The following is a 20,518-nucleotide window of genomic DNA, read 5'->3' as shown; positions in this document are numbered from 1 at the left end:
ATAAGGAAGGAGGCAGCCTTGGGGAAAAGACACCACGGGGCTGGTCGTGTGGGTGAGGCGGTTCAGAGGCTTGGGAGAAATGATTGGCAATTTAGGGGAAAATTAAACAGGCTGAGGAGAAATGACAGTTCTGTTGAACGCTCAGATTGTGAGCGGTGCAGACACCCCGCGGTGCTCGTGCTGGCACCCGAGCTGCTGTGCGGGTGCGGGCACTGCCAGGTACCACGGGAGGAGCTGGTGCAGGGACAGCCCGGCAGTGTGCCCACACGGTGCCCGCTCTGCCGCTTGCAGTGCAGATGCTGCCCAAGATCCCTGAACTGTCAGTGCTCTCCCCTCATCCTCCATGAAACGCCGGCTGGCATCCTCGAGGCTGCAGGCTTCGTGTCTGCACGCTGCCTTTGCTGCCGCCAGCTCTGCTGCGAGGGGCCCGCGGAGCGAGTCGCTGTCTGGCAGGGAAAGCGGGGCAGAGCTGTCTTCCCAGCCAGAGGCAGGTGGGCCCAGCAGTCCCTGCCCCTGCCCGGCACGCAGCCCCGTCGTGCAGCCATGCAGCCCCCGAGGGGCACCTGGCGATAACCACGTACGAGCGCTGTCGGGCATTGCTGACCACCCGAAGAACCGCATTAAAAGCAAAGCATCACAGAAACGAGCAGCCCCACGTTCTTGGTGTCGGCAGGAGAGGTTTTGAGTTCATGGGTCAAAGCAGCCCTCAAGACCGTTGCTGATTTTCCTTCTCATCTTCAAAATAACTGACTAATCTTTGAATGGGAATAGCCTTGTTTTTAATAACCTGGAAAGCACCTGAGTCAGAACTGCACAGCAGGTCTTTCCTCAGAGCCTCTGCAGATCCCCCTCCCCAGCCCCCGTGCTCAGCTCCTGCCGGGACCCTCCTGCCAGCCACTAGCCCCGGGCACCCGCTCGGTGACGGGGCTGCCCTCGTCTGCGGGGCAGGCTGCAGGGCAAAGCACCTCCTCGGCTCCGTCCTCCCACCTGCCCGCCTGCCGCTCCCTCGCGCGGTGCCCACATCCTCGAGCTGCTGCTCTGTGGCCGGCGCTGAGGTTGCCGCAGCCTCAGCAACACCGACAGCTTCGGCACAGGCAGGGCTGGAGCGAGGCTGCGATTGCCAGTGGCCCCCGAGCCCCGTGGGTGACATGGCCACCGTGAAATATCCCCATGTGGGCCACTGTGCCTGCCGGGCAGGGTGACAGCACCGCAGAGAAACCTAACGCTGTCCTCCCCAGGGCTCCACGCAGCGCCTGAGAGCCCAGAGAGCACCCGGCAGAGCTGCTGTCTGCCTTTGCCTGCCCTGCGTCCCTCTGCACCTCGGGGAGTTCTGCCCAGGGCGGCAGCAGGGTCGGACAGCCCCGGCAGGGCAGGCTCGGGTAGCGATGCTGCACCATGCAGCGCAGGGCTCGGGCTGCGGCCGTGGGGCTGGTTCTGCCGCAGGACAAAGCGCCTTGCCTGGATGAGCAGAGTTATCCTCTTCCCTTCCTAATTCCCTCATGCCTGGAGGTCGGAGCAGAGAGCGGAGGAGCTGCGGGGCTCTCCCGAGCTGGCGGTGCCAGCTCTGGCTGTGCGTGCTATTAGCACCTTGGCTTGCTAGCTGGGAGGGCGGGAGGGAGCAGCAGGGCTCCTAGGAGCAGTTACCAGCAAGAAAGGGCGAGGATCTCGCCCGGGAGGTGTTGCGCGTGCCTGACATTTAACATCAGGTTGCCGGGGTCAAGCCCCAACACACAGTTCTCTGTAACTTGGTTTCTGTAGGTGGCTTTGCAGAAACACCAGCAAACGATGGTTCCTGGAGCTGCCTTCTGAGAACCCCATTTTAGAAGAGGCGGTGCAGCTCGCGCAGGCACGCCGGCAAGCCCAGCTCAGGGCTGTCTGGGGACGCAGCTCACTGCTTGGCCAGCCCCCACCTCCCTCCCTCCCTGCACCCTAGAGGGGCAGAGCCCTCAGAGTCGTGGGGTACCTGCAAAACGCAAGCAAAAAGTTGTTAGTCCTGCGTGTGAAAATTAAGAGGAGTGTGCTGCAGCACAAGGGTTGGCTCAGAAACCACCCTGGAAGGAGGGGACCCCTGGAGCAGGCACCTGGCTGGTGGCCACTGCTGCGGGAAGAGTTTACTCTGTTCGCTGAAGCCCATGTGCTGGACTTGCCAGGACAGCGAGGCCCTGGGCAGGTGCGATGGAGAGAGGCAGGCAGAGGCTTAACACCCACCTTGCCAGAAGAAAATGGGGGAAAACACAAAGATCAGGATGGTCTCCTCCGAGCTCCCTGATCCCCCTCTCTGGCCATCCAGGTTTGGCCCCAGGCTGTGCGTGGGAGAAGGGCAGGAATTGAGCTCTCTGGGACGGGACAGGATGGGGAGCCCTGGGGCAGGGTGGAGGGGACGGTGGGAGCCATCCCAGGATTTTCAGCCTTGAAATCAAGGGGGCTTTGAAGCAGGCTTCCTCCAGGCTTGGATGGCCCTGCTTGTCTCCTGCCCTGCCAGTGAGCAGGTGCGGGTGGAGAGCCCGTGAATAAGGGACTTACGCTATGAATAACGCCATGAGAAATGTGCAGGTGAGGAGTGCAGGCACAGGCTCTCCACCGGCCTCGATCATCTGCTCCGCAGCCGCTGCTCTGGCAGCCAGGGGCTGGGGTGAGCGGAGCACGTGGCACTGAGGGACACGGGTCCGGGGTCTGGGAATCAGAAAGTACACAATGGACCTGGGCTTTTTTCCTTTTAATCTGGATATTTTCACTTGTTTCTCCCAGATGTGAGTTCTGGGTTAAGCAAAGCATCTCCTAGCTCATGCCCACAGAGGAAGGAGACGACCTCTGCTTTCTCCCTCCACAATGTGAAAGCATCACTCCATTAGCAACGGAGTGAAAAAGCCTCTAGAGAAACTAGAGGGAAACGGCATTTCATTTCCCTTGAACAGGGCTTCTCGGTCACCTGGGGCGCATGAGAGGGTTTTTGCTGGGGTTGGACACGGCTGCACATCCCCTCCTCTCCCATCCTCAGCCGGCGCTTGCAGCCCTGGGCCAGGGCAGGAGAGGTGCAGGTGAGTGCGTGGTGGGCGCGTGGTGGAGAAGGGGGGCCTTGGGGGGCAATAGAGAGATGAGGAACCCCCGTGCCTGGGATGCTGCTCTCCCCTGGGGCCAGACCTCACCTGCTCCCAGACTAGCAGACCTTTGGCCGCAGCCGAGGCTCCTGCTGCCCCTGCCCAGCGTTCCCTGGCCGGGGCGCCCGGCAGCAGAGGCAGGTATTTTGCATGCTGTGCCTGGAGGAGTTGGGAAACAGGCAGCAGTGGAGCCGGGCAGCAGGTCGGACTGGTTTCCCTCCGCACCCGGCGCTGGCACTGACGTACGAGCCCGCTCGCCAAACAGATTCTGCCCCGTCCCTGCGGACCTGACTTTGCTCTGCACTGTGCTGCGCAGCGAAGGATGGCTGTGCCGGAGCTGTGACCCCAGCCCAGCCCTGCAGCGGCCGATGGACGGGAAAACCTCTCCGGTAAGGCAAGGGCAGCTCCTCCAGCTCTGGCCCTGCTAGGAGAGCCGGGGTTGCTCTGTGCCTGGAAGGACCTGCTCTCCTCCAGCTTTGGTGGAGGGCCCGGTTTCTCCGTCCTGCTCTCCAGGGCGTTGCCGTTGCTGCCAGCGGGGAGAAGGACCCATGGCGAGCTGCCTGTGGGGCTGCTGCCTCGGGCACCCCTCGGCACGCGGAGGGAGGAGGACTGCCGCCAGCATCCCCGGTGTCAGCCCCATGCTGGTGGTGGAGGCGTCAGGGCCACTGGCACTGCTGCTTTTCCACGTTGGAGCGGATTTGCGAACCAGGGGGACCGGGTGGTGGGGTGGGCTGGCACTGCTGGTGGGAGCCGGCGCCGCTTGGCACCCATGGGGGCTGCACGCTGGTGGTCCCGGCCCCCGCCGCTGTCCCTCACCCGCTCTCCTGGCAGTTTTCCCCGCGCTCTTTTCGGGCTGGGTTGACGAGAGACTGCTCGGTCTCGGCGGTGGGGCCTTGCTGAGCATCCTGTCATGAGGAAAACTTCCATCCCCGGCTGGGCACCGGGCTCAGCCCGCCCGGGAGAGGCAGCGGGTAATTACTGCGCCGAGCACTGCCGGCTGTGCCAGCGACGTCCGGAACGTGCGAAGCCGGCAGTGACGGGGTGGAGGCAGGGCTGGCTGTAAAAGCCACCCTGTTCCTGCCTCTTGGTGCGCGGGTGCCTCAGGAGGAGCCAGGAGCAGCGGCAGAGTGGGCTCATGCCAGATCCTGGCTGGGTCCCGAGGGAGGGGCAGCCTCCCCAGCACTGGTTTGCAGTGTGATCCCGGCTCCGGGTGGCCCCGAATCCAGGCAGCAGCACCGCATCTTGGTGAGAGCAGCACAGGAACTGGGATGCCCACGTATGGAGACCGTTGCCCAATACTGGGCATCCCCACTGGGCCACCTGGGCTTTGTCGCTTGGATTAAATTAAACTCCATTAGGAGTCCCAGGTGCCACCCGCGGCTCTGCAACTGCAGGAGAGTCGCTTCATCTCCCCGTGCCTCGGTTTACCCATCTGTGGAATGGGGTGAGCAGTGATTACTCACCCCCAGAACATTTTCTGACCTCTGCCTGAAGGGCTGCTCACATGGGCATAGGGCAAGCTGTCCCTGGCCAGATCGGGCTGACTCAGTCGACACGGCTTGGCATCTGCACTTGCAGAACGGCCCTTGTGTGCTTTGGGATTTCACTTCCCCATGCGTTGTCCCTTCACGGCATCTGGGTCTCAGCAGCGTCCTCCCACAGCTCCTGCCCAGTTTGTCCCCGGGACCGGGGGTCTGCGCCCTGCCGGGGGGCACGGCAGAGGCACTGCTCAGCTGCAGCACTCGAGCGGGACGGGCGTCGCGGGAGGGAGCGGGGGCTGTCGCGGGCTCGGGAGCGTTTTGTCCCGGTGAGCGCGGGGACAATGTCGCTATTGTCTGCTTGTTGAATTAATCTGCCAGGAACAACCAGCGCTCCACAGCCAGGTGAAGCAGCCGGTTCCCTGCCCCAGCACCGGGCTGTGAGCAGCTGGGAGCAACGGTGAGGGGCGGGCTGCCGAGCTCAGCTGGGAAAGATGATCACCTACTCCGGCAGCTCCCTCCAGCTTATTTAAGCCAGGCTGCCTCTTTCCCCTCTTGATGCTCCAGATTCCGGGTAGCTGCTGGGCCATGGGTCTGCTTGCAACACCCCAGGTGTTGCCTGGCTTCTCCCGCTCTCCCTCCCACTCCGAAACTGCAGGTGACTGGTGGCTGGTTTCCCTGCCTCCCTCCCCATCACGCGTGGATCCCGCACCTTGAACCGGCCCGGACTGCCTTTCCCCCGGGGACTGCTCTCTGCTGGCATGGATGTGGTGGCCTTCTCTCCGCGGCAGGCAGTCCAGCTGGAGGTCGGTGCACATGGCAGCTCACGGTGCAAAGGCAACGGGCTCCTCTGCTGCTGCTGCCTGGGCTGCGGCACTTTGCCCAGCTCTGCCCAAACCCTCGGAGCAGAGCAGAGTGCAGAAGGACCGAGGTGGTGTTTACGCTCACGACAAGCTCGGCAAAGGGCTCGTGCTGCAGACAGGCACTGTGCTTTTATCCCCAGGGCAGCTGGGGCTGGGCTGGGCATGAGGCGAGCAGAGCTGGCCAGGAGCCCCCCCAGAACCCCAGCTGCCCCGTTGTCTGACAGGCAGCCCTGCCGCGCGGGGAGCCGGTTGTGCTCCCTCTCCCCACGGCTGACTTTTGGGTGCCAGCCCGCAGCAGCGCTCAGTGCTCTTGCGGCTGGTGGAACATTTGCAGAGAGGACGTCAGAACGAGGGCTCAAACCACAGCCACGCGTGTGAGATAAGCACGGCTCCGGGTCTGACTTTTACTCAAAAGCCAGCAAAGGATGAGTAAAGGTTTTGCGGGCAGAAGTTGCAGCTTGCTCACCAGCACAATGCATGCTCCTTAACAGAAACAAATTCGTAAAGCCACTGCTGTTTGTCTGCTCCAGTGGCTGTACAACAGCAACCAGTGATGCTGGTCACTGGGAGCCCGTGGTAGAAGTTTTCTTAGCTTCTGTGACAGACCTAAGAAAAAAACAAAAAATACTCGGACTTTAGACTTCTAAGAAAAAAAGTAGCTAATAGTTCACCTGAGTGCAAGAAACAACATGTGCTTCCTGCTAAGGAATAATGCGAGCAATTTAACCTATAGTGAACTTACTGTATTTATGCACTGGAGGTAGAAATACTTTCGCATCCAGCATCACTGGTGAAGCTGGACTGTATTTTCTACTACAACGGAGACATTTGTCCTTAACAGCATTGTAATTCTGCTGATCTGATAACCGAAGGGTTACGCTTGCTGCAGGATGGGGCATGTGAAATAGCAGATGTGGAGACAGCATACAAATGCCAGTGTCAATGATACTGTCTGGGTATTTACAAAAATCTCATTTACACATAGACAGAAGGAGTTCTCCTAGGAAGGGTTCCTGGCAGCTGCTCGTTGCTTTCTTTCTGCAAAGCAGTGGTGCGGGACCTGCTGCAGCGCTGGCTCTCCTGCTGATCCTGTATGCTTTCTAACAACGGGCACTGAGGATACCCAGGGGTGTTCCGTGGTGCGGGTGTGCAACACTTGCTGTGAGAACCTGAATCCTGTTGGCACGACTGCTCAGGCTTGTTGGGGGCAGACGCTGCCAGGCACTCGCCAGCCCTCCCGGCTGCCGTGCCAGCCCAGCCCCACTGAGCACACCGAGGGGCTCCCCTGGGCTCCCTGGCACCTTCGGGAGAGCGCACGCGAAGCCAAGCCTGCAGCACGCCTGTCCCAGGCTTGCCCACATGGCTGCTGCAAAATTCAGACATGGGGATAAACAGCCTTCGGCTGCGGGCTGAGCAAATTCGGGCTTGTTACGGCTGTCCCTCGGGGAAGGGGTGCGAAGGGGTGGGTGATGCTGTGAAACAGAAACTGCCCCTGCTCCTCCGCGGGTGTGCAGGAGGCTGGGCAGCTGCTCGCTCGGTGCCGTCCCCTGACACGACGGGGAGGTGGCTCTTGATGGCCGGGAGACGTTAGCGGTGCCAAGGGCCCCGCAGGCACTGGGAGGAGGTCTGTACCCAGGGGGCCCCGCGCACCCTGCCGCTGGCCAGGGCGGGTGGCCCAGCAGCCTTGCCGGGAGCCCGGGGTGCTGCGCCGGCCAGCTCGGTGGCTGGTGCACCGGGGCTGCGAGCACTTGTTTGAGAGGTGCTGTGTCCCTCGCCGTGCTCAGTCGGGGCTGAGGCGGAGCACGCGTGGCCACGCCGGGGTGCGTGACTCACGGGATAATGCCCAGGAAGTTATGGCACCGCATTGCAAGCAAGGGCACAGCCATATTTGCAAAGGGTGAGCCTGAGCGGGCTCCCGACGTGCTCATTAGGGCCCTCAATTCCCGGCAGGAAACACGAGGGTAGGCAAAATCCAGCTGGAAGAGGGCAGCTTGGCTGGCTTAGTGGGGAAGGAGAAGTCTGTGGGGTGTGGGGAAATGTGATCGCTAGCAGCTGCGGGGCCAAAAACCAGAGCCAGGCTTCCAGAGGCTCGAGCCCAGCTCGCGGCCGGTAAGCGGGAGGCGGGCTGGGGGGTGGGTGCCCGCGCCGGCTGCACTCTGCTGCCAAAGAATGCCAGCCCCGCTCCTCCCTTGGGTGCCCCTTCTGCGGGACGGCAGCAACGCTGCCTGCAGGGACAGACATAGCCCAGACCTGACTGCCGACAGTTTGACCCGCTTGCCTTGAGCAGCCCGGTGCAAACACGGCCCGCCGTGGCTCTGCGGCAGCGGGAGCAGCGCCGGGAGGCAGCGGGCGGGAGGAGCGAGGCAGCGTGGCGAGCGCCTCCGAGACAGAAGCCCAGGCCGGGCTGGCGCTGCCGCGTGCTGGCTGGCCCTGCCCTCGCAGCTTCTGGAAGGCATGCGGACAGTTCTTACGGCCAAAGGTGTAGCTGAGATTTTTACAAATGAAGTTTCAGTGGCAGAGGAAACCCCATTTATGGTGGGCTCTGTACACAGGTCCTCTCTGAAGGCAAATGAGAGGCTCTTGCTCATGTGGCTGATGGAAGCTGATGGAGTGCTTGGAAGAGTATGTCTTGAGGAAAGGAAACAAACACATTCTTTTGCAAATTCATGGATCAGGAGTGACACAATTGCAGGACAGCATTCCAGGGTGCAGGACGTTTCAGGGCTTGGAAAACACTGATGATTAAGTATTACTAAATAACAGCTGGAAATTGCACTGTATTTTTCAAATGGCTAATTAAGGATAGATGCATAAATTGGGGCACTAGCCCCGTGGATCTGGGGCCACAGCATGACTGACCCAATGCCAAATAACCGGCTGAGGGCTCTGATTGAAGCTATCGGTCTGGGAAATTTGGCCAACAGCCACCTAAAGGGGAAAAGCTCTGCAACAGCGAGGTTTTCAGCTGTCCCAGGTGGGACATGGCTCAGGCTTTGCAGTACAGAAAGAGACACCGCAGCGGTAACTTGCTGTGCAGTTCGTGGCCCCGGGGAGGAATAGCCGCCAGCGGCAAAGGCTGGCTGTGCAGGGGAGCTCGGCACTATGTCGGGGAGCTCAGCTCCGCGTCACCTTCATGGCTGCCTGGGCGGTGGGCTGGCGGCCGTGGGGACTTTCCAGTGGGCCACGGTCATTGCCAGTAACGGTCTCATCTGCTCGCAGCCCACGGCATCGCCCAGCAGTGTCCTTCCCAGCCTCCATGCCTCCACAGGCAGCAGCATCTTCGGTGCCCGACCTGCAAAGCCCCGAGAAAGCGTCCTTGGCATTAGCTTCAAGCCCTACAGCCCAGAGTCCTGCCCAGCCCCGGCGCCCTGCACGACCTGTGAGAGCTCACGTAAGCGGATGGTGCCGAGGGCAGCCTCTGGCCACCCTGGCCCCGGTCCCACCTAGGGGGGGGAGGCAGGGAGGGAGGGAGGCAGGGAATGGGGCCCGGTGCCCACTGCTGGCACAAGCCCCAGCCACTGGCTGCTGTTTCCCTGGGCATGAGAGGGGTGCCGGGGGCGAGGGAGAGGGCAGTGCCCACGGCAGGAGTGGGGATGCCACAGGGAAGTGCGGCGTGTGCGTGGCCCTGCTCCCCCACATCTCAGGGGTCCGCTGGGGACCCAGCGAGCTCTGGGCATGTGCCGGTGGGCAGCAGGGTCCAGGCACCCCAGGAGGCAGCCGCTCCCCCTGACCCTGCCTCTGCCCTGCTGCCAGGATCCTCCATGTTCAGAGCTCCTTGCATGAGCCAGCGACGGCTTGCGCTCATCTTCTGCATCTCCGTGCTCATCGTGCTGCTCATCGCCCTCATCCTGCTGTGTGAGTGGGGTCCCAGCCCGGGGGACTGCGGCTCGGCGGAGCCTGGGGGGACTGGCCGAGAGCTGCAGGGAAAGCCTCCGTTCCCTTCCCATGTCCTGCCTGTTCCTGGCACCTGGTGGACGCGCAGGAGTGGGGTCGCGGGGGAAGAGCCGCGCTGGGGTCCCTGCGGTCCCGGGTGGGGCGGGGGGCTGCGCCGCGCTGCCCTTCTCTGGGGCTTGCTTCGCTGGGCACCCTCAGCCCTGCGTCCTGCAGCTCCTCTGTCTGGGCTCCAACGGCAGCCCCGCACCCACGCCTGGTGTCTGGGAGTGCCCCACACGTGGCAGACCTCCTCCGGAGTCCCGCCTGGGTGGGTCACAGCACCCTCACCCCCAGCCAGCCCCTGCCACCAGCCCCAGCCTTACCGCAGCGTGCGCTTGCTTCCAGTTATGTTCTGGCGGTCGCAGACCGGCATCGTGTACAAGGAGCCCGCCGAGAGCTGCAAGGACAGCCCTGTGCGCTGCGACGGCGTCGTCGACTGCTCCCAGAGGAGCGACGAGCTGGACTGTGGTGAGGCACCAGGAGCCGGGGCAGTGGGAGCGAGGGGAGCCCCAGGGTGCTGGGTGCCACTGACCCGCCCGCTCCACCCCCGCAGTGCGCTTCGTGTCCAACGAGTCCTTGCTCCACGTCTACTCCAGCGCCGAGAGCCAGTGGCTGTTGGTGTGCAGCAGCGCCTGGGACGACTCCTTCTCCCGAAAGACCTGCCGGCAGCTGGGATTTCAGAAGTAATTCCCCAGGGTTGGGTGGTCCTGCTTGGGCGCTGGGGCCCTGCCAGTCCCTTGGCGTGGCCCTCCTGCCCTGGCCGGGTGCACGGTCGGCTGTGCTCTTTCCCCCAGCACTGTGCTTTTCCGCTGGAAGACTGTGTGTCCAGCGCCGCTCCGGGTGTTTCGGTCTGTGACCCCGAGGTTTAGCTTGCAGAGCCTCTTTGAGAAGGCAGGGACCGTGTGGTCAGCGCCCAGCGAGGAGGGACCCTCACTGCCTCTCTCCTCTCTCCTCCCAGTGTGTCGCAGACCGAATACGTTCCCCTGCAGGTCTCTGGCAAGAGCCTCACCGTGACCGACGAGGGAGAGAGCATCCAACAGAGCCTCAACAGGTACCGGCAGCATCGCCTCCTGGCCCTGCCCCTGCCCTGGTGCTGCAGGGCCGGGGCTGAGCCTGCGTCTCCCTCTGCTCTCCTGCAGCTCGCAGTGTCTCACGGGAAAGTACGTCTCCCTCCGATGCACAAGTAAGGGGGCTGGCTGGCAGGGCACGGGGCCATGGGCGCGCGAGGCCGAGCACGCGCTTGGGAGCGCTTTGCTCCTCTCTTTGCGCAGGGTTGGGCAAATAGGGCGCTTTCCAGCAAACTGCTGGGTAGTAGAAAAGTACGAAGCTTGCGTTCGCACGGTCTCCGCTGCCGAGCGCTGCTGGTGCCTGCGGGTGCTGGGGTGTCACGCGCATCCCCCTCCAGGCTTGCCTCCACGCCGAGCCCTTCTCTCAGCCCCGCTCTCCCCTCCAGCCTGCGGGCAGCGGATTTCTGGCCGGATCATTGGAGGAAAGGAAACCTCCGCGAGCAAATGGCCCTGGCAGGTCAGCGTGCAGTTCGGGCCGATCCACATCTGCGGCGGCACCATCATCGACGCGCAGTGGGTCCTCACCGCAGCCCACTGCTTCTTCATGTGAGTGCTGCCGCAGGCAGCTGCCTGCAGTGCTGCTGTCCGGCACGGGGCCATCAGCCGCGGCCGGCAGCTCGGCCCAGCCCTGCGCCCCGTGACTCACTCCTTGCTGCCTCCATCGCTCCTTGCCCAGGAACAGCATGAAGATCCTCGATGACTGGAAGGTGTATGGCGGGGTCTCGGACCTGAAGCAGCACGCAGAGGGCATCCCCGTCTCCCAGGTCATCATCAACTCCAACTACAGCGACGATCACGATGACTACGACATCGCTCTCATGAAGCTCTCCAGGCCGCTGACGCTCTCAGGTGAGGTCTCTCAGCAAGCTGTGCCACAGGGCTGGGCTGGGGCTGGTGTTCAGGGGACAGGGAGAGCCTTGGGGATGGACAGGAGCGAGAGGCGGCTTGGGGCCCCTCGGAGCCATACCCCGGGCTGCACGAGGCTGCTGCCAGCTGGAGCATCCCGCTCTGCCGTGGCCATACTGCTTTGCCCTGCCTGTCTCGTGGTCAGGAACCGTCCCAGCCTCCCCGGGCAGGGCCCGGCGCACAGGCAGCCGTGGGCTGGGCTGTGCCGCGGCATCGGGCAGCTGGCTGTGCCCCACATGTGCAGTGCAGCGGGGGCCGGCAGAGACCCTGGTTGGGTGGGCGCAGGGGGGAGTTCCCTGCGCACCCCGCTCCTCCCTAGCCACAGGGCTGGTGACTACAGCAGCTGTTTTGCTCTTGGGTGACTCATCCCTCTCTCCTCGCCTGGTTTTCATCATGTGTCCCTCCAGCCCAGGTTCGCCCAGCCTGCCTCCCCATGTACGGCCAGCGGTTCCAGACTGGCAGGTCCTGCTTCATCACCGGCTTTGGGAAGACCAGGGAGAACGAAGGTGAGGGAGGACGCTGGCTCTCTGCAGCCTGACCTGCAAACGCAGCGCTTGAGAGGAGCGAGTGTGGCTCTGCTGAGTATTCGAGGGCTGTTTCCCGCAGGGGTGACTCGCAGTGGTTGCCCTCCCAGCTGTGTGGCTCCGCAGAAATAAAGCCTGCAAGAAACAGCAGCTTCCTCCCCCGGTGCTGCGGAAACACCCGGTGCTGTGGAGGGTCTGGGGGGCGGTGGGGGACGAGGCCCACCCTGCCCCACGGCTCCTCCTGCCTTGCAGATAACACGTCCCCGAAGCTGCGGGAGGCCGAGGTGAAGCTGATTGACTACAAGATCTGCAACAGCGACAAGGTGTACGAGGGCTACCTGACGCCACGGATGATGTGCGCTGGGTACCTGCAGGGAGGGAAAGATGCGTGCCAGGTGAGCCGGGGGCATGCGGTCCCCGCCAGCGAGCTGGCACAGGACTGGCAGGGCTGCTTGCTTTTCCGGCACAGTGGTGTCCACTGGCTGCGTATGGCACAGGAACACGTCCTGTCTCCTCTCCTCACTGCTCTGCCCCTCTGTGCCAGGGTGACAGCGGAGGGCCCCTGGTCTGTGAGGACAATGGCCGCTGGTATGTGGCCGGAGTGACGAGCTGGGGGACAGGATGTGGCCAGAAGAACAAGCCCGGTGTTTACACACGTGTGACAAAGCTCCTCAGCTGGATATACAGCAAAATGGAGGTGAGGTGGCGTGGCAGGGCTGTGCTGGCACAGGAAGACTTCTCCAGTGGCGCCAGGCGCACGGAGATGGGCTGTATGCCCCCCAGCCCAGCCCCTGGCACCTCACCACTGCTCTGCTCTTTCTCCCTTGCAGAGCGAGAACGACTAAGACTGGGATGGACACTCGTCCAGACTGTGCCTTGTCCAGCTGGTGCGAGCCCAACTCCTTGGTTGCTGCCAGGGCACGCTGCTGCCAGCAGAATCCCCCACCTCTCTCTGGACTGTCCACGCAGCCAGGGACCTGTCACTGCCCCCGCTTCTGAAAATGCGGCGCCCGCAGAGTGGCTCTGCCCTGGCCCCGTGCAAGGGAGGTGGCGTGGTGTCTGTGGGCAGAGCGGCCGGCCGGCCCCAGCCCAGCAGCCCTGCGCCTGTGGCTCTCCTGTAAATAGACGTGTCCCGACGGGGTGTCGCGAGTGCTTTCTGGCAGGACTGCTGCGGCACGCTTGGCGGGCGAGGGGCTGCTAGCACTGCCCATCGATCCGGAGGAGGCTACGGATGGAAGCGAGGAGCAGGAAAGCCGTGGGGGGCCATGGCAAGGGAGCGCTCTCCTTGGCATGCTGCTGCCAGCTCGCGGCTGTGCCGCCTCGGGGTGCGGGACGGGGCTCAGCCGGCACGGTGCAGCCCCCGCCTGCGAGGCTCCCTGTTTTCCCCAGGGAGGGCTGAGCAAAGGAGAGCCCCAGGGTGCAGTCACACCGCCCTCCGAAAGGAGCAGTAGTTGCTCTCGTGTTTGCGGGTAGGCTTAGGATGCGCCTTTCAAATGATTTTCCTCCCAGGGAGAGAAATACCCGTTTGTTTATTTTTCCATGCCATGAGCATGGGCAGAGCAAGCACTCGCTCCCAGGACTGCGTGCAGCCGGTCTCGGCTCCCCGCCTGCTCTGATGAGGACTCTGGCAGCGGCGTGGGGCAGGTCTGCGCTCCGGGGGTGCTGCGGGAGCGCTGACAGAAGCCAGCAGCAGCCAGAGCCCACGGTGGAGCGTGCGATGGAGAGCAGCCACCCCTCCCTCCCCGGCAGCGCCCAGCCTCTCGCCAGCGTGAGCCAGCCCCCGGATCTCCCCGCTGTTTGTCGGTCACTGTGCCGGATTGCTTCCTCCTGCCTCTGCAGCTGAGCACGCAGGGACGGCGTAGCCAGCCTTACCTCCGCAGCCACGCCGGAGCGGGGACACGTTTCCCCCGAGGAACGAAGTGCCCGCATCTCCCTGCAGATGCTTTGAGGCACGCAAGGTGCTACGGGAGGGCCCTGGCTTGGCAGTGCGAGCGCCCATCGGGTGGGCAGAGGCGGGCTGCTCCTTCGCCGAGGCTGCAATCCTCTCCCAGATGTGTGACCAGCTGCAGAGGGGTCTGGGGGAGCGTGGCCACCCCACGCTCTTCTCAATAAACGTTTTGGTAGTGCTCCGTGTGGAGACGGCTCTTTTGGATGGGCTGGAAAGCAAGCCGGTGAGCCCCAGCACCCAGGCAGCAGGGGAGCGCCGGGGAACGGGGAGAGCTGTGCCCAGCCCTGGGCTCTGCGCTGGGGCATGGCCCTGGCCAGAGACCATGCCGTGGTGCTCCAGGGCTGCCCCCTCATCGTGGCTCTTGGATCCCAGCGGCAAGGCCACACGTGCTGTGGTGGGCCCAGTGTGCAGCAAGTGAGTGGGGGGGCTGCAGCTCTGTGTCCCCGTGCAGCCCGCAGTGGGGGTCCATGGGGTGTTCTCGGCACCCCCGTGCACACCCGCCCCTGAGCTGCTCTGTGGCTGTTGCTGTTTGTGTGGGCGCAGGTGATGGAGTGGCTTTTTGCAAAAGCCCTTCCTGCCTTTCACCCTCTGGGCTACTGGTTGTGACTGGGAGAAAGGGGGTGGTTTTGGTCTTACGGGGGCTTGGTGGTAGACGCTCAGGTGGGGAGGTAATGTAGGCAGGGAGCCGTGTGGGGGAATACATGGACGTGAGCCCTGGGGAGAGCCATATCCAAACTCCGCTTGTGAATGCCATGGACCAGAACAAACCGCTTTCCTGAGAAAGCTGCCCAGCCTGTGCCATTGCCCCGTGTTAGAGAGATGGCAGTAAGGAGCGGTTGGCCTCGAATTTTCCTTAGGAGGAGGAAAGGTTACTTGCACTGGTTCTTTGTAACCCATCTTCCTTCAGCTGGAAGCATTAAAGGAGGGACGGGTGCTGCGGGGAGCTCCCTTCGTCTCTTTGCGGTGGTCTGAAGCTGCGCCACGAGCCCGTCTCTGCGAGCCCCAGTGCGGTGGCCCTGTCTCTCCCCAGCACGGGAGTGCGGTGGCCGGCTGCCGCAGCCTGCCTCTCCCACCTCCCCGGGGAGGAGGCTGGTGTGCGGGGGGGCCAGCCCCGAGCAGAGGGCTCAGCGCTGTGCTGTCCCGCATCTCCTGCGGAGGAACTGGGAACATCAGTTCCAGACGATGTGGTGCTGGGCTCTGCATGGGCTGGGTAGCCTGATTTCTGACCCGTAGCCGTTGCGGCAGGGTCACTTGGCTCTGTGTGGAGTGGGAAGGCTCGTTTCCCCCAGGCGCGCTGGGGACTGCCGTCTCCAGCCATGCACAGGCGCTGGAGCTGCAGAGGCTACCTGCAAAGCGAAGATGAGAAATTCTGGGGGTGCGTGGGCTGCTGCAGGTATGTGCCCTCCTCACCTCCCGGGGGCATCCCCTGCCTTCCCAGAACCGGCTGCCTGCCGTGGAAAAGGTTATCTGCAGCGGAGAGCTGCGGTTTGCATTTGAATTTTGGGATAGCAGGTCTAGTCTGGCTCTACGTGTGCAGAAAGCACCTACCTCTCCCTGTGACTCGGAGCCGGCCCAGCGCCCAGGGCAGTGCTCGGCGGCTGCTCTAAACCTCCACCGAAACAAGAAGAGTTGTTGCCTTTTGGGAAGAACTGAGTCAGCCTGACCTCAAACAGCTTTTCAAAGAAGCAACCCAGAAACCTCCTGCGTCATGTGCGAGCCTCCATGCAGGGGTGTGCAGAGGCCAGGGGACTGTTTTCACTTCATTTTATAGTGTCTCTGCTCACAGTGAGTTCAGAGGGCAATAATGTGCTGCTGGCCACGGGCTGCCCGCAGCTCAGGCTGGGGAGGGACTTGGTAGCTGTGGTGCAACCCAGCCCGTTCAGGCTCCCGTTGTCGCGGGGCGATGATTCGGGGTGGCGGTGGGAGAGCGAGCAGAGCCGGTGAGCGTGGGGAGGTGTACGTGCTGAGCCCCGCCGTGCACGTGCGGCTGGGGAGCCCTGCAGGGGTGCGGGGCTTGGGGGGAATCCGAGGCGGGGGGAAGGCGCACGGCCGGGCTGCTTCAGCGTCCGGAGAGGGAGGGGGGTGGCTGCGCAGGGTACGGGCTCAGGGGTGCTGCTCAGCTGCGAAAGCGCTGAGCCAGACCAGGAGCTTCGCTGGGCACCGGTGCAGCTGGTGCAGCTAGAATAACACTGAAAACCACGGCTAAAAATGGAAGTGTGAACAGGGCCTGGGGCAAACCTGCTGCATCGGGCGTGCGGTCGGGGCGTGCGAGATGCGGCTGCTGTGCCTGCAGCGCGGGCAGGCACCGCTGCCTGCGCAGGCTCAGCCACCGCCTCGCCCGCTCCAGCGCTTTCCCGGTGAGCCCGAGGGGTCCCCCGGGAGGGTGCTCGGGTGCCCCCCGGCAGATGGGGCTCTTCGGCAGAGCGGGTGATGCGGGGAGGCCGGTGCCTCACCTGCAGCTGGCTGCACAGCCGCCGGCCTCCCCTGTCCGTAACCCCCAGGCTGTGGCTTCGCGGAGCTGCACGGCGCTGAGCCGGTGCGAGGGCGTTCCTGCCACATGGCTCGGGTGCCTTGGTGGCTCTGGTGGGGTGGAGGCTTTCCTCCCGGTGCCACGGACCTGCCGGGGCAGCACACGGGCTCCTGCCACGGGTGACCCAGGCAGATCTGCACTGGGTGCAAGGCCCTTTAGGTGCGCTGGGCTGGGGGCTAAGTGTCACCTCTGCCCCTGGCCAGAGGCGAGATGCCGGGGAGGAACGGGGGCTCTTGCTCCCCGGCACGCAGGGGCACCACGTCTTTGCCGACGGTGTTACCGCTGACCGCCCTGCCCGTGCAGCGGTGAAGGCCATGGGTTTTTCACAAACAAATGCAGTTTAGCTGGAGTAAGAGCAGGGGCCCCACGAGGCTTCCCTGCTTTGTGCTGGTCTGATTAAACTGTGAATTCAAGGAGTTTTAAGTTACAGACCCAGCTTACGTTTGTCCAAAGGCTCTCTGGGATCTCGGGATTTCTGCTCGTGAAAGTCGCAGCGTGCACCACAGAGCAGAAGTTCATAAGGTTTTATTGCTGTCTGAGATGGCATGCTGGAGAAACAGACCTGCTAAGAATGTAAAACAAAAACTGGAACCTAACAAGAGCTGATCTTGCTGGAACTGAGATCCTGGCAACGATGCCATTTCAGCGGATGGAGGACCTGCTCTTCTGCTGCGGATTTCACCCCCTCAGAGGTTACTGCTCATCTGCTCTCTGAAACAGCCTGTCAATGCAGAGAAACGGTTTCAGCCCCTAATACAAATTTAATTTTTTGCTTGTAAATCTGCCATCCAGTGGTTGCTCCTCCCAGGCCCACTGAGAGGTATGCTGTGTTTTCCCAGGGACTGAAGTCTTCTGACCAGATGAGAAGCGCTGATTTTCTCAGGAAGCTGCCTGGCCACGGCTGACGTGCCCTGCTGTTCCCAAAGACAACGCCGTCCAGATGAAGCAGACGTCCCAGCCACCGCTGCGCCTCCGCTCCTGGAGCATTTGAGCGAAGAGGTCCTGCCGGGAGCACAGCCCACAGCCGCGGAGGGGCCTCCCAGGACTAGCCCACGCCGTCATCTGTGGCTCTTGCAAAGCCCCCTGTGCTCAGCACCCTGCTCGCTCGGCTGCGTCCTGCTCTGGAGCATCTTCAGAGGCAAGGGGTGCTGAGCGTGGCCCCGCGTCTGGCCGGGCTGTTTCCGTACTCCTCTGTGCTCTGGAAAGCGTAGGCCAGCGTCCCCAAGGAACAGAAATTACAACAACACAGTCTGGCGGGCACCGTGTGAGTTGCTGCCCATGAGTGGTGTTTTTCCCAAACTCTCCTTTTATAGCTCTTTGTTCTGTTGTGTCAGAACTGATTTGTTTATATGGTTTCAGAGATGATGTTTCTCTACAAAAATGTTTTTCCCCTAGTTTCAGATTGGTTCTCTCCTGCAGTCGGTAACATCATCGCTTGGCACAGAGTCCCTGAACTTGAGCTTGTGCAATACCCATGCGGGCTGTGCTCGGCTCGGGAATACGGTCCTCGCAGCTTCAGTACAGTCTGCCGCTCTGTGGTTCGCTCCCAGGGGAATTCAGAGCGCGAGGAATGACTTAGGCCTGATGCGAGATGTTCGTGGGTTAAACACAGCCGTATGCCTCTGCACAACTCCTGTCACCACTCGGTTCTCCTGTGCCCCCGGGCAGTTTGCAGACGCTTGCAAACTCGGCATTACAGGGGAGAAGAACTTAAACTTGGAGCGGAAAGTTCTGGAGAGCAAGCGGCTCGTTTCCTGACTCCCTGCCCCGGGAGCGCAGGGAGCAGCCGCCAGCTCCACGCCTGCTCCAGTGTAAGATGACACAGGGCGAGATGAAATCACACCCCGTTGAAGCTACTGGCAATGCTCCTATTGCCTCAGATAGGGTGAGGAGACCAGCCCACCCCTTCACTAGCACAAATCACCATCGCCCGCCTGGCCTCGACGCTGCTAGCCCGCATTACACCAGCAAAAGCCTTGGCCCGGCTTCCCCAGAAAAGCAGCCGTTGCTCAGTACGGATCTTCCCAGCAGTGCGGCTCCGTGGAGCAGATGTTTGCCATTAGCAACGCTGGAGCTGCTTTCCCTCCGTGGGAGAAGCACAGCCAACCCTTCACATCCTACGTTCACAACGGGGCCTCTGTTTCACCTGAGGTTATACAGAAAAAAGGCTATGGTGCCAATTTTTTACATTCCACTTGCTCTGGGCAGCACCCAGCAAGTTTTGTAAGTAAAGAACTAAAGGAAGGAGAGCACACAGCAGTACAGCTGGCACCAGCTGCGTGTCCCGGCCACTGCCTGTGCGGGGGGCTGCGTCTGTGCCTCCGCAGAGACCCACCGCGCTCGCTGCAGTCCCCAGGGCGCGGTCACGGCGTCAGAATGTTTTTCTGTGTGCAGTGGAGAACAACAGCCGAGGACCGGGTAAGGTCAGAGAAGCCGGAAGCTTGGTTATAACAGCTCGATCCCTGCCTCACTCCCTGCAGGGCAACGGACAGCCTTATCGTGTTATCCCTACGCATTAAACAGACTTGACGTAGTCCAGCTCCTCCGTGCTGGTCTGTATCTCCTGACCCTTCTGAGTAATTGCCCTGAAACGCCAGTGCTGGTTTATTTGCTTTCCGTACTTTACTGGAAACTGGGAAATGAATGTACAACAGACTATGTGTCCTTATGGTCCGTAAGGCTGATTTCTATCTGCGATGCATTTGAGTTATTAGGGGATGGACCAGCTCAGTGGTGGCAGCATCGCTAAGGTGTTTTTCAAGAAGCAGTGGCTCTCCAGGGCAGCAGCAGGAGCCCGGCAGACACGGCTGTGCCAGCCTGGCCTGCCAGGGATCAGTGCCCCGTGGCGCCTGGCGTGCAGCTACTGCCCAGCAGTGCTCTCGGCACCCATTGCCCACCTGACGCTGGGCCTGGCCAGCGGGAAGCCCTGCGTTTGCGTGGATACCAGCGAGCAGTTTTGGGGCTGCGGTTTGCACGGCTCTCAGGAGCTCGGGGCAGGCCCCCAGCTCACTGCCCTCCTGCTGCAGATGCCCACAGCCGTGGAGCGGTGGCCCTGGCCAGAGCCCACAGGCATTTCCGTGGCTCCGAGCAGCCCAGGACCACAGCTTCCCTCCTTGCTCCGGCTGCGACCAGGCTGCTCCCCGGCCACCAGCGGCTCGCCAGGCACAGGCACAGGCACAGGCATTCCCTCTGGGGACTGTGCTGCGCTATATTAAACACTGCTCTCCCTCCCGGATCCTGCTCCTCCCAACACGCCCAGCTGTGCGATGGGAATAAACTGGTTGGTTGCCACAAAGACAGGGCGTTTGTTCTCAGCAGCAGTGGCTCCAGCCCTGCTCCTTCGGTGAAGACAGCATTTCGCCCCGACTGTCTGAAGTACGTGCTGCTTTCTGACCCGCTCCGGGTGGAACCCAAGGGGGCTGCTTTTCTGCAGCTGCTAGATGCTGGCACATCTCGGAGTCAATGCAGGCAGCAGGTCCGGTCGGGCACGCCTGGAACCACACCGGGCGCTACCAGCGCCAAGCCAGGCCGGGCCGGGGTGTCCCTGCTGCTCCCTCCCCCGCTGGGGACGCGGGAGGCGGGGAGCGACGGGACTTCAGCCCTGCGACCTGGCCCCCCGGCCCGGCAGCGCGGCGTCCCCTGCCCAGCGACGCCTTTCTGCTCCCGGCGGCAGCAGGCGGGAGGGAGAAGCCCCCGCGCCGGCTGCACCGATGTGCCTCGGCGCCAGCCTCCCAGGGGCTCCGGCAGCCGCCGCCCGCCCGCGGTGCGGGGCGGAGCCCGCGGGGTGCGGGAGGGACGCTCCTCCAGCGCGGCGTGCCGCGGGGCGGCTGCGGGCACCCGGCGCGGGGCAAACCGCGCTCCGCCGCCGCCCTCGGGAGCCAGGGAGCCCGGCAGACGGGGACCCGGCCACGACCCCCGCTCCCGGCAGGCACCGCCCGGCTCTCGGCCACCGCCCCCCCGCCGGCGGCAGGCACCGCCCCCGCCCCGCCCGGCCCGCCCCGCCCCGCTGCCTTTGTGCGGCGGCCCCGCTCCGCTCGGTTCCGCACCGCTCGGCTCCGCTCAGCCCTGCCCGACGCTGCCGCCCGGCCCCGCCCGGCCCGGCCCGGCCCGCCGAGCTCAGGTGGGTGCGCTGGGCGCGGAGCCCCCGGCGGGGCCGGCGGGGGAGGGGGAG

The 20,518-nt window shown here is 63.1% G+C and overlaps 2 protein-coding genes across 3 annotated transcripts in view; both read left to right on the top strand.

The window, feature by feature from the left end:
- The first annotated feature begins 3,466 nt into the window (after positions 1–3,466).
- TMPRSS13 (transmembrane serine protease 13) lies at positions 3,467–12,814 on the top strand. Its single transcript, XM_075442392.1, has 13 exons — positions 3,467–3,487; positions 8,659–8,830; positions 9,193–9,294; positions 9,718–9,840; positions 9,926–10,055; positions 10,331–10,423; positions 10,512–10,555; positions 10,826–10,985; positions 11,116–11,288; positions 11,753–11,851; positions 12,122–12,264; positions 12,414–12,566; positions 12,700–12,814. The coding sequence occupies exons 1-13, from the start codon at positions 3,467–3,469 to the stop codon at positions 12,712–12,714; spliced, it is 1,428 nt and encodes a 475-aa protein (XP_075298507.1). The 3' UTR covers positions 12,715–12,814.
- Positions 12,815–20,358: 7,544 nt separating this feature from the next.
- The window catches only part of FXYD6 (FXYD domain containing ion transport regulator 6), a 157,601-nt gene continuing 157,441 nt past the window's right edge, over positions 20,359–20,518 (top strand). For both annotated transcript variants that reach the window (XM_075442383.1, XM_075442382.1), the window contains exon 1: positions 20,359–20,467. The gene's annotated coding sequence lies outside the window, so the exon portion shown is untranslated. The remainder of the gene's footprint in view (positions 20,468–20,518) is intronic.

This window comes from Opisthocomus hoazin, chromosome 24, assembly GCF_030867145.1.
Source record: "Opisthocomus hoazin isolate bOpiHoa1 chromosome 24, bOpiHoa1.hap1, whole genome shotgun sequence".
Classification (NCBI taxonomy): domain Eukaryota; kingdom Metazoa; phylum Chordata; class Aves; order Opisthocomiformes; family Opisthocomidae; genus Opisthocomus; species Opisthocomus hoazin.
Note: the sequence above shows the minus strand (reverse complement) of the source record. Positions and strands in the feature narration are given on the sequence as shown.